At 42.6% G+C, this 13,840-nt stretch overlaps 1 protein-coding gene across 2 annotated transcripts in view; it reads right to left on the bottom strand.

Annotated features, from left to right (window-relative positions):
• susd6 (sushi domain containing 6) overlaps positions 1-13,840 on the bottom strand; it is a 34,621-nt gene that overhangs the window by 2,834 nt on the left and 17,947 nt on the right. The window contains exons 3-6 of one of the 2 annotated variants that reach the window (XM_062437315.1): positions 3,062-3,256; positions 1,962-2,156; positions 1,716-1,854; positions 166-641 (exon numbers count right to left, since the gene is read on the bottom strand). In XM_062437315.1, the coding sequence (XP_062293299.1) occupies positions 166-641; positions 1,716-1,854; positions 1,962-2,156; positions 3,062-3,256 (1,005 nt within the window). Of the gene's footprint in view, positions 1-165; positions 642-1,715; positions 1,855-1,961; positions 2,157-3,046; positions 3,257-13,840 lie in introns of both variants that reach the window. The other variant, XM_062437314.1, reaches the window with a different exon arrangement.

Below are 13,840 nucleotides of genomic sequence, written 5' to 3' on the forward strand. Positions count from 1 at the left end.
AACTTATTACAATCAAGAGACTGTAAATGGATCACTGAATCCTTGTGTCTTTACTTAATTTATACAATAAATAAAACAGGGAATGGATTGAAATGGATAAAAAACTTTCAGGCTCAACCTGTTTTGAAGCAAATCAGCTAAATAACACAGGCTGTCGGTTCTCACCATCAGAGAAGTCATCCGTAGAGGTGACAGAGAGCAGACTGTGCTGATCGCTACTCTCAGAGTCTCTACGGAGCGGTAAGGGGGCTGCGCATGCACCCCCAGGGTGCTCTCTGGCCCATGATGATGATGAGGAGGACGAGGAGGAGGGGGCCTGATGAACCAGCACCGTCTCTGCGTGACGGCGGGAGGAGTAGGATGAAGAGGAGGAAGTGGATGGGAGACAGAAGTCTAAGTCTCTATGGTGGCGGCTTCTGCTGGGGCCTTGGCCTCCTGTGGCCCCCTGAGGAAGCCCCTCGGAGAGCACGATTGGGACTCGAGACTCCGGAGGAGCCGCAGGAGGCGGCGGTGGAGAAGGAGGACGTGAAGTACCGCAGGGTCCACCGCTTCCATACACAGCCTCTTCATATGAGGGCAGAGTCACCTGGACGCCCTCCACCATGATGGAGCTGGACTGACCTGAGACTCCCTGCTCCCTCCTGATGGACGGACAGACAAAGTGAGTGAAAGGGGGGGGGGGTGGGGGGGGGGGGAAACGATGGATTGCAAAACCAGGCTGAAAGCTCGAAAGGCATGATGCAGCTATGTGTGTTGCGTGCTGCAGGAGAACCTCTGTGTAGAGGTGATTAGCGTTGACTGTGCAATCCCTTTACAGCAGGCTGCACTAAGCCCTCAGGCCCACGACACAATCAACAAGAGTGCCAATGAGCATTAGATCAAATGGTTCGGGCCTTTTTTATCAGAGCTGCAGCAGAAGAGAATGTGACTGTGCGATTAACTCTTTCTCTTAAATACTTTTACTTTCATTTTTCAGGAATTTGAAAAATGCCAACTTGCAAAACTACTAGTCACCAGGTTTTGTACATCTTACGTGAGCAATTTATTTACATAAATAGTTTCAACCAATACCTCTGTTAGCACAATAGGTGTGATAACAGAAAGGATGAGGAACTAAATCTGCTGGTCACATGAGACATGTAAGGGGGTTTTACAGCACCAAATATTAAAAGGGCAGAGTTCCTTTAGTGTAAACAGAACTAAAACTTTCAGGTGTTTGAAGGCATAAAAGGCTCATAAAAAATTCCTTTGACATGCTCATCTTCTTTATGAAAGCTAAGAAAACAAAAAGCCCACACATCAACATGGAGGTGGGGTGAGTGAGACAAGAAGTCAAAGAGTCAGAGATGTTTTACAAGGCTGTGTTTTTCATTCATCAGCTCTGTGGGAAAGATACGCCGCCATTTTAACAAATAAAGCTGTCGACACCAGCTGCACAACAGCTTGCACTTTATACTGCCAACTGTGACCCGAGGTGTCTTCTTTTACACTTTGACTTTGTTATTTTTACTTGCGTGCAAAAGTGCATGTGCAAAGCTATGCCTGGTGGAGTTACAGCATCACTATACACTTTTAAAATGTTATTACTACTAACTGCAGTACTGGCATGACTTATTGTGAATCATTGTGATGATTTTGCTGATATTTTGAGTCTGGTGTTAGATTATAGTTATGGGGAAGTTAAGAATTTGTGTGCAGTGATTTGTGTGTCTTACCTGTTGTGGTGGAAGGACTTGAGTTTTGGCTGTACAAGAACAAACAGCACCACTAAAAGCAGGATGAGCGCCACAGAGCTAGCTGTGGATGCCACGATAGACAGAGCTGGTATACCCAGCGGAGAGCTTGGCTCCTTGTCTGTGAGACACAAGAAGACAGAGAGGAACAGAGGAGGTGTTAACAGGTTGTGATTTTACATTTCCTCTGTTGACACAAACAAAAGAAAGGTTGCCGAGGTGACAGACCTTGGGTGAGTCGACAGCTGATCTGCATCGGAGCGTCCCACTCGCCGTTCTGACAGGTGAGGAACTTGTAGTCTCCCTTCAGAGCGTAGCCTTCGTCACAGAAGTACTCGATGACGGTCTTCTGGGTTAGGCTGTGGCAAGGGGTGGGGTGACAGCGGTAGCCCCCGTTCTCTGGTTCGGTGGGAGGTGAGCACACTGGGGAGGCGGCAGAGATTTCCAATATTAACAATCACGACTGGGATTATTTACAGAAAATGTGGTGGTAATTTCTAGCTGCGGTCAGGTTTTATTGTCCGTGTTTAAATAGTCTGATTCTGGGAGAGAGTGTTCTTGCTGGCTCTTATCTCATTGTTGATGCTGTGATACTGCTATTGAAATTATGTAATATTTTAGATGTGATGCAGTTGTGAGTACTAGTACATATGTGGGTGTGGAAGTGTGAGCATCTATGTAAAAATGAATGAGATATTTTGGTATGATTTTAGCATTTAACAATACTGCAGTAAAAGAAAAAAAGTAGCTTCCTCCTTTTAAACATCTGTGACATTTGAGTTTAGGAGATACACTTGAATGCACCATGATGTCTTCTACGCTTTGCTGTACAAGATTGTAGATTTCAGAGTGTATGATGTGCACCTGAAGTCGTTTTTACAGTCTGTGGCCGACACTTTACAAAGCGATGCAGACGCACAATCGATCTTTAAATGTTTTTGTTTTTTTAAGTGGAGATATTGTGACCGAGCCTCTCAAACGTAGATGGCGTGACGTGACTGCGGGTTAAAAGCTTGGGGGGGGGCCTCAGGGGAGGCTGTTTGTGTGCATCGGTGGAGAACAAGTTAATGCAGGTGTGTCTGCGTCTTTTTGGGAGTATCTCAGAGCGAGTGAGCGCGAGAGCCGGATGCGCAGCTCCAAAAATAGAAAATCAATTTGTGGCAGGCAAAGTTTTATTGGCGCGGGCCGCCACAAATACATGAGAAACACTGAGTGTGTACTAAAGAGTCAAATATAATTTTAATTTGTATTTGTATTAATGTTTCCAGTGAACTGTCAGTTGCCCTCATAAACATATGTACTTGTGTGAATACCTGAGTCGTGCTCACCAATGGTTCTGGTACAGCGTGGGGGTTCATGAGACCAGGTTCCAGAACTGGTACAAATGATGGTGGTGGGTCCATCTGCAGTGTAGCCGTGCTCGCAGCCATAGGTCAGCAGAGTGCCCGGAGGAAAGGAGCCCCTGTTAGCCTCGGTCTGGTTCAGCAGGTCTCCGTGCTGCACGCTGGATGGCCGCGCACAACCTAAAAAGACAAAGAAACGAAGAGCGAAGAGAATAAGAATGAGTTCACTGCTTAAAAGCCTAAATAAACGATGGAGGACTGTTTCTCTGGCTCTATGCTTGGCTCATGTTTATAAGCAACTGCCAGCCGCAGGACAGCAGCCAAATCGGCAACCTGAAGTATATTTTAATAATGCAATGTAGCAAGGTAATTATAAGACATGAAAGAAAACTAAGTGGAGTTGGAGACTGCTTGTAGAATGGATACGTCCCATTTTAATGCTTATTTATACTGGGATTTCCATTACAGGCCTGCTGTGGAAACAAGGACAATTTGTTTTACATGTGACCGGCTTCTCTCAAGAATAATGTGGCAATATTTCGTCAAATAATTCAAGTATTTACGATAACTATTAGTGCTTGTTATGACTGGCTCCATCAAAGTCTTGATAACAGTTTTCCAGTGACTTTTAAATGTTAGTATTACTGCTGGACTTTCGTGCTGTTGTAAACTATCCAATAGTCTCCTCTGCAGACGACTTATCACAGGTAAACTCTGTGAAGTTGACAAGAGGAGCTGATAATTAAAGCTCAGAGGTAACGTTACCTGAAACTAGGCTGCATTTTACTCAAAACGAGACAAAAGGGACAAGCGCTGTATCAACACAGGTGTGGTGGAAACACAGAACAGAGAACACCTTAAGTGCCCACGATGGATTAAAATGTCACCGGGATCTTCATATAGATCTAATTTCTTTCGATTATCTCCTGCTCATTAAACCGTCTTCATCCCACGCTGCGATTGTGTCTATGTGTCTGGCGGTGAGACGGGATTTTCGGTGGGGCTCATTTACTGTGTTTTAATGACAGACTTGAAGCCCCGAGCCAGCCGGTGAAGACGAATGAGGCGGGAGAGCTAAAGTTAATTGCGCTTTGATCCACCTTCCCATGCGACATCCATGATGTTGCAGTGTCGCGCCAGCTCCTTGTGCGTGCGTGTGTGTGTGTTCGGTGTGTGAGGGTAAGTTATCTGAATCTGTGCTACGCTCCCACAAGTTAAGACACACACACACACACACACACACACACACACACACACACACACACACACACACACACACACACACACACACACACACACACACACACACACACACACACACACACACACACACACACACACACACACACACACACACACACACACACACACACACACACACACACACACACACACACACACACACACACACACACACACACACACACACACACACACACACACACACACATATATTTGGAGGGGCAATCTGGCGAGAAAATGAGCGGCTGAATCCTGCAGGTGTGACTTGATACTACAACACCTGTGTAAACTGAGACGCTGACAGCAGGAGGATGACTTTACTTTTGGTATTACTGCTCTTAAACTGACCGAAGTACTGTGGAAATCATCGATACAGGCATTCCAATTTCATTACTACTGATCTGGATCATCTGGGAAGTAGTTACATAAGCATTTGGGCTTGGCGTCAGTGGAAAAATGTTCCAATACCAACTTTAATCACTCCCGTACGAAAACCCCCTCTGGGCCAAACATATAAATTAAGCCTGCCATAATAAGTTGTCAGTGTTTTATCTGTTCATCTTATCTGTTTGATTAATTCAATATAAAGCATACTAAGTGTGGAGAGTTATCTCAGTAAAATAGAGACACACCCATAATAAAGAACATTAATAATGCCATCACTCATGGTCATATGGCTTATTATTTAATTCTTGGTCTGGGGTATTAATAAAATAATATTAGCCATGCTCCATTACAGAGCCTTATTGCTTGCTTGACATAAACAAACACACAAACACTGCAAACAGTCGCTTTGTCTTGCTTGTGTGTGTGTGTGTGTGTGTATGTTAAAAAAGATTGAAAGGGGAGACCATTTCCACAGCAGTGCCTCCAACATCCTCTAATCTCCAGGGGGGAGAAACGTTGCTCTAAGCTGGCAGCACGAGATTATGTGCAAACACTCAAAATGTGCGAGCGCCTACTCACTTGACACACACACAGAAACACACACACAGAAACAAAGTCAACACCCATAAACAAAGACACTCCTAGGACTAAGTCGTGTGATACCAAAGGGTGCGTTATTGAATTTGGGACAAAACATGGAGGCAACGTAGAGTTGTTGTTACCTTCTCAAATGCTGTCTTTCATTCACAAGATATTCTGTTACAGGATCAACTAATGATTATTTTTATTAGCAGACAATCTGCACATTACTTTCCTGATTAGTCAATTCATTGTTTAGTCTATAAAATGCCAGAAAACAAGGGGAATAATGTCAGCCATCAAAAGACATTTAATCAACTTCAATTCACTTAATTACTCGCATTTGAGAAGAAATGCTAAGAATTACATCACACAATGAGTGATAATCAAAACAGTTGAAGATACATTATCTATCTAATGCCGAATTAATTAATCAAATTAGCATTTTAGCTCTAATGTGTTTGTTGTTGCATATTTTACAATAAAGTTGATTAAAGAAACAAATCTGCAACATTGAATCTCCCGTTTAGAAAGTAAATGACAGAAACCATGATTAAAATGTAACATTATCCATCTATGACACAGACTCGTGTCTAATGTCTCGAACACGAGCTGAGGGGTTGGTTCAAGAGGCTCAAATATACACTCGGTTTGTGTGTAAAAGTGCTATAAATCCTTCTCATTCAAACACATGCATGCTTTGTCACACACACAGAAACACTATCTCCACACACACATTTCAGGATGCCATTTGACACCGTGAGCCGAGCAGTTGTTGGTTGAGATGCTTCGGGGCGGCTAAAGGCCCTCTGAGGAGGAGATGGTGCTAATGCCGGTGGTAAAGGTGATGAATGGATGACCCCCGGGCTGTGAGGCGGCAGAGGGACATAAAGGCCCAAAGGGGGCAGTCTATGACAAAAGCCTTTGGCCAGCAGCCATTATTATGATCTTTTGTGGTTACGCTGCAGGGAAGTGAATAGAAGTATAGAAGACAGAGGAATGTAAATGTATTAATCATCTCTTGTTTGTGAATGGCTTTCTTATCTGCAGGATTATCTCAGAGATACAACACTATGCAAACACAAATCTCATGTATACAGTAGTGTTTTTAAATACTAAACATCATGCCATGGATTGGAAACACTGGATTTTTTTTCAATACCTGAACATTTCAATAACAAAGGCTTCTTCCACACAATAGTCTGCAGTGATCACATCAGCATGTAAATGTGCTGCTTAATGAAAATAATGAAAAACACTAAAAGAGGCCAGGAGGAGGAGTTTAAGTAAGAAGAAAATACAGCATTATGTTGTTTTAACTCCAAGAGAGAGATCATATATTATATATCCATCAACTGCAAGATTTGTTTAGTTTTAGCAGCTTTAAGCAAATCCACTACTGCATTTGTTGTCGTTTGCTTGTAGTTGATGAAGCCCTGAGAAGCAGTTACAGTGTAAGGTTAAAGCCGTGTAAGGTTAAAGCCTGGCTTCATTATCGTTTTACAGAGGTCACTGAGGTCAGGTCAGTGTGACCCTAAAGTCAGTTAAAATGCAGCTGGTGGTCCTTTTAGAAGCCGATCAATCTGGGCTCACCAAGTCATGAGCCACCTGTACTAATACAACAGAGGGTCTGGTGAGCTCCCAGTCTGTTCAGTCATCTGATCTGTTATCTGCATCGACTACACTAACACCGATACCACCACCTCACCTCAAATAAACACCACCTCTGATACTATCATAACAAATTCATACATTCTAATAGAGCTGCAACTAAAAATGATCCTCATCATCAATTGCAGTCACAACTTCTTGGAAGCCACGGTGAAGTCTGTAATTTGCTTGTTTTGTCTTATCTAAACCTTCAGTATTCAATTCAAAACAGCTGCCAATTAATGTTCTGTCTACTAATCATTGCAGCTCAAATGAAACATAACATTAACATTCAGAAAAGGAGGCAGAGGGTCTAGTTCACACAACAAAAGCCATTCGATTGGCTTCATCTCTTGTTTATGTTAAGTAAATTGATTGTGAGACGAGTTTCTCGGGATCTGGATGTTTTTTTCCAACCATTTTTTCTGAACAACATCCTGAGGGAAACCCTGGGTTGTCTGGTAAGACTGCATTGAAAATATTCTCCTACAAGCCTTTGCTTGCCATGACACACAGTCAGCGAGATGATTATAGCACCTGTAAAGTGCAGGATGTACCAGCATGATTTTAACCGACTTTGAACTGTCACTAATTCAACTAAAACTAAAAAGCTGTCAATTCCACACTCCGATAAACACAGCATTAGTAACTAATAAGACATTTATCACAGATCTGCATTCATGCACACACACTCTTGTTGCACATTTACATCCCTTGAGAACAGAACTTAAAACCCATGTCAGTTTAAAAAGGGGAAATGAGTAGAAAACTTTGAAAGGTAAGACGTGTCTAAAAGTGGTTGTAAAACTTAAGAGCGGTGAATTTTGACTTAAACTCACTCTCCCAGAGGATCACACTCGTCAAAAAAGTCAGAGTGTACCTTAGAACATGAATGCAAGTGAGAAATATATATTAATATATTAAACTTTAAAAAATTAGCTTTAAAAAAAAAAGCACCTTTACCAGGAAAGAGAGAGGCGAGGGTGGAGTTACTGATACAAAATTCTGACAGGGAAATTTACTCATCAAATAAAAAGGTAAAAAGAGAGGAAGGGGGGTTGAAGAAAGGGAGTCATGGAGCACTGTGGCAAAAAAAAAGAAAAAAGAAGAGAGACATGTCGTGGCAGGTCGAGTGATTCTGTGTATGAGGGAGAGGCTCTGTACAACAACAACAACAGTGGTAAGAGTAGGCAGTACAGCTACAGTACATACCACACTGCGGGCTGGGCTAGCGGAGAAATGACGCTGCTTTGTTACACAGAGATGTTGGATGTTGAAGTGGTTAAGGTATATAACCTCTCTGCCGCTCCCCTTACCATCTCCCTCTCAGCCTATTTTGAATATTGGCTTTGAAAATGACACAGAAAAATAAATAAATAAATAAAAAAATATGATTAAAGCACTAAGCAATGCCAGAGTGGATTTAGTACGCTGTGTTTTGTGCTTATGAGGAAGAGAATGAGTCACAGTTAAACACAAGCTGTTCTCCCACCGGTCTGATGTGAAGAGTTTGCTCAAGAGGACGAGGGGTTTTCGAGAAATGGTGAAAACAATAATGACTAAAACAGAGGCGCAAATGTATTTTTGAAAGCCGGTGGAAAGAATAGAGCTCTTGTGGGATTCATAAATCGCAGAAACTGTCCCGTAAATTTGTGTATTAAGGTTCATCAGAGATCATCTCATGCTTGCTTTCAATACCGGCTGAAGACGTGTGGAGTAAACTGGAGGTTTAAGAAGGTGAAATTATTAGAAATCCTTTGGGCGCACTAATGAAAGCTGATCAAAGAGCTTAATTGCTAAAAGGTTGGAGAATGGCATCATGTATTGGGAGGACTGGGGCCAGGAAGAGGACTCAACGCTCATGAGGCTGATTCCTAATCCTAGCACGCAGCGCCTTAAGGCTGTGCCTGAGGACACGCGGGCCACGGGGGGCGTTAAAATCCCCTAGCCTTGCTCTCAAGTGCCCGCCTGGCTGTGAATATCTCCCTCTCCCCATCTGTTACCGATGGCACTAGTCTGCTAAGAGCTGGAGGGTGTTTGTGGGGGGAGTGAGGGAGGGAGGGAGGGAGGGAGGAGGGGGATTTAGGGAAAACACGGTAGGGGGAAGACGGAGGGTTTTAGCCCTCTTTGCCCAGGCAAATTAAAATTCTAATTATCCTCTATTACAAGCTGGGAGCGCTCTAAAGCAGATCCGATACTGATGACTTCTGCAACCAGCTGTTTGGTCGCTCTGTAGAACAATAGGCCATAAAAGAGGGTGTGTGTGTGTGTGCGAGTGTGTGTGTCGAGGAGCAGGGGAATTTGTGTGTGAATATATGCTAAAGGCGGGTGTGGGGGGCTGTGTGCTGGATTAAGCTAAAGACTGAGGGGATGATGATGCTCTCTTTGGCCTACTAAATATGTTTTTGTTCCTTTGTTGGCGTCTCTCCAAGTCCTCACTTGTTGTTGTTTTTAATGATGTTGCTGTCATTTTTGGGGACCATGGTGTTTTTTTTTTTCATTCCCCAGTCTATGTCGCTAATCCGTGGGATTTTTAACCAAACTGTTGTTATGTGTGGCAGAGCCCGTGGTGGGATGGTGTTGGAAAGACTCAAGACTCGCCACTCAATTCTGCAATTGGTGGATAAATGCTAGACAGAAATCTGGAGAGAAAATGGAGGTGTTGTTAAATTCTTGAAATGGTTAATCAATTAATGGATTAGTCAGCTAGAATTTTGGGTGAACGTCAAAACATTTTTAAGCAAAAATGACTGAAATTCACTAGTTCCAGATTCTCATATGTGTATATTTCCTGGTTTTCCTAGTTTATTATAGTAAACTGAATCTGAGGCATAAACAGGACAAGGATAAAGTGGCAAAAATGACCAACTAGGATTAGGGCCTGACCAATACTAGATTTCTGGGGCTGATACCAATATTAGGGAATAAAAAAACTTTCGTCATCGATATATTAGCCAATAATCTTATATACACATAAACAATAAACGTCGTTGTATAAAATGACATCAGTGCACTGAAACAATAAACTTCAATGAGAATTTAATGATTATAAATAACTATAAATAAAAAACCCAAATAGAACTTAAGAGATGTACATTTATATTTGAACTGAACTCAAAAAAGGGATTAAGTAAATAAAATGCTGCCTATATAACTTAAAAAGATATATACCAGTACATGTCAGACAACTTATACACAAATGTCAATATATCTGAGATAAGATAATATCAACTGGTAATAATCGCTGACTGTTATCGGTCAGGTTTTATCTGGTATGCAGGTGTCTTGTAAGTTTTACAATGTAATTCCCAATAATAGGACTGGTGTAGTGTAACATTATATATTAAAGAAAAAGGCTGATAAACAGGTAAACAGAAGATGCTGTATATTCCATACAGTGAAATTATTTTTCAGTAAAGTACACTATTAACTAGAAATCATTAAACCCGTCATAACGTGACTATAGAATATGATATTGTGTGTATATGTGTCAAGAGGTACCTTCCTGCGCTCACTTTCACAGACATCACAAATGAGCTTTCAGCGAAGAGACACTTCACACAGTATGAAGTGACACAACTCAGTACACCGACCTGGCTGAGTGACGCCTAACCGTGACACACGATGCTTAACGTCTGGATGTGTGATACTAGCAGCGTTGTGTTCTTCCTCTGTGAGTGAGCGAGTGAGAGTCACGCGATAACACCGACACACACAATTTTGCTTTCATATTCTGTCCACTTATAACAGCTGGACTCTAAGAGAAAGATGGAAAGAGAACTAAAGCTCATATTGTTGAACCAGGCGAAAGGTCATGGGAAAGAAAATGTGAAAAAAGGCTAATAAAGGTAGTCTTGTGTTACTGTAGTGAGGGGGGAAAAAAGCTGAAACCTAAAAGCGTGAAACCCATTTTTTCCAAATACTGCTGTTTTTACCGTGTCCTGTCCTGGGCCTGTGTGTGTGTGTGTGTGTGTGTGTGTGGGGGGGGGGGGGGGGGGGGGGGCTGTGAGGAAGAGGACAACTTGGACGATGAAGAACAAGGATGTGGTGTGAGAGGAGGTGCCGGCATGTTTATACAAAAGCCTTTAAGTACACACACAAACAGGCGGACAGTTTACTAACCGTGGAAGTGTAGGCTGGTAGTATCCCGAGGCTCCTTTGTAAACAGCAGGTTTGTGTTTCTTGCCGACATCCTCTCTGTGTTATATGTGTGTGGACAGTTCGGGGCACAGGGTATGAATCGGGTTTTCAGACTGAGCTGTAGGCACCCATTTCATCACAACGAACGTCCAAAATAAAGAAAAAAAACCCCACTGCTGCCAAAACCAACAGTGTCATTTCCACATTAAACAGGAAGTTTGCCAGAAAACCTGAGTGAAACAGCTCTGGGATTTCAAATGAGTATTTCCAGAGAACTCAACTGGACCACTTATCTCTCCTCTTCCCGCAGCTGTAACACGACACACACACACACACATACACGATACATATACACAGAGAGTGAAGGAAGTCTCTAAACAGACAGAACATCCTCCTCCTCTCCCCACCCGTTCCTCCCCTGCTGTTGCAATGCTTTTAACAAGCCACGTGTGCTGCCATTACACCCTATTGTCCCCTGTTCACTGAGGGATGGGACACAGTGACAGATTTAAGCAGCGTGCCTCCAAAAAGGACAACAGGCAAACTTTGCATTTGAAGGGTTAAATATGCATGAGAGGCCAAAGCGGGTGAAATGGTGAGGGAGGGGGCAGGGGAATACCACTATTGTATGACCCTCTCCTCAACCCCAAGATACAAGCCTGCACACACACACTCCCTCTCTCTCTGCACTCGAGTAACAGATGGGAAGATGTTAGCGAAGGCGAACAGTGAGCTCCCCCCTTCTCTCTTCTATCACCCTGGCCGCTGAGGACAGCTGGGAGGCAGACATTCCTTCTACTCAGCTTTCAGAGGAAAACAAAAGAGTGTGTGGGACCCCTCCTACACACACGTGCATGTGTTCAGACACACAACCCCCCCACCACCACCCCCCAAAAAAACTGTCAATGCAACTGTGGGCTGATCATATTTCAGCAGAACTGCCAGCCAGTAGAAGAATGAGTGCTGTTGCCTGGGACATTTGCTGAAGGTGAAAGTCAGGGAGATAATCCCGACCCTGCCTACCAGCTCTGACACGCTCATGTGTTGTTTGAAGTCACAGAGTGGATTTTAGGGGCCCATGCCAAAATTAGGGAGTGATACATCGATATATTGGATATATTTATGTACATAAACTCAAATTTTTTAACAATGATCCCTCAGACACGGTTATCAAACACAGAGACATCTAATGGTCGGCGTGATATTTTACAATTAATACATTTTATTGTATAAAATTACATCAGTGCACTGAAACAGTGAACTTGACTGGGAATTAAATATTCTAATTAGCTATGAATTAAAAAAACCCATACGTATATAAAATTTGAATTAAGAAAAAGGATCGGCACATATTGGACAACATATTTGCCGCTAAAGATTCATCTGTGATAAGTCAATATTGGTCGATAATATTGGCTGAACGATACACCTGTAATAGGTCACTATCAGTCGATAATATCGACTGAACAATACACCTGTGATAGGTCACTATCAGTCGATATTATTGGCTGAACGATACATCTGTGATAGGTCACTATCAGTCGATAATATTGACTGAACGATACATCTGTGATAGGTCGCTATCAGTCGATAATATTGACTGAACGATACATCTGTGATAGGTCACTATCAGTCGATATTATTGGCTGAACGATACACCTGTGATAGGTCACTATCAGTCGATATTATTGGCTGAACGATACATCTGTGATAGGTCACTATCAGTCGATAATATTGACTGAACGATACATCTGTGATAGGTCACTATCAGTCGATATTATTGGCTGAACGATACACCTGTGATAGGTCACTATCAGTCGATAATATCGACTGAACAATACATCTGTGATAGGTCACTATCAGTCGATAATATCAACTGAACAATACATCTGTGATAGGTCACTATCAGTCGATAATATCGACTGAACGATACATCGGTCGGGCTCTAATGGAAATGTTTAAAAAGCTGTTGGCTTGCTGCTCTTTTCTTTATCAGCACATACTTCAAACACACTGACTATTAAATATAAGAGTTATATTGTGTTGAGCAGGAAGACTCATTACAATCCTGTTAATGTCAATTTAAAAGTTACAAAGACACAGATGGTACCTCACACTCTGCATCACATTTCCAATGATTCAACAATGCAGTCAGTGTTACAGCCCCGTCTCCGTCATCACTCTAATCAAGTCCAAATGAACTTTGATGGAGCAACTGCTCAGCCAGAGGGTGAACAAATGGCAGCGAGCGTGAGGGTGTATAAGCTCTCCAACACATGCAGTCGGCCCCGCTGAGTGAAGAGGGTACGCAGTTTGTCGTCCTGGCATTCTTTGACGACAGTGGGCGCTTATAGGCTAACACACTGTGTAACGCAGATCTCAAAATGCACAATGAATGGTGTACTAAAAGCTGCTACTAATCTCCTAGTCATGAAGGGTAAGCTGATCAAAGAGTGTAGTTGCTGGTGTATGTGTGTGAGAGAATGGGGGAGGAGGAGGGAGAGGACATAAAATTTAAAAAAAGCAGCCAGGAATCAAAGGAATATAGCGATGTGCATTCATGTGCTGAATATTAAATGACGTGGATCAGGATTGAAGGCCAAAATATGATGAGGATATTCCCGCCCTGTTTCTGCTGAAAGGAGTATAAACCCTTATGATCGTCGTCCTCCTCTACCTGTATTTGGCAATGAAAATGAGCCATTCCCAAGAGAAAATCTCAAGCTGTTGGGCAACTATCCATGAACATTATGTTCCAGCCAAGCA

The sequence above is a fragment of the Scomber scombrus genome, chromosome 17 (genome assembly GCF_963691925.1).
Source record: "Scomber scombrus chromosome 17, fScoSco1.1, whole genome shotgun sequence".
Classification (NCBI taxonomy): Eukaryota; Metazoa; Chordata; class Actinopteri; order Scombriformes; family Scombridae; genus Scomber; species Scomber scombrus.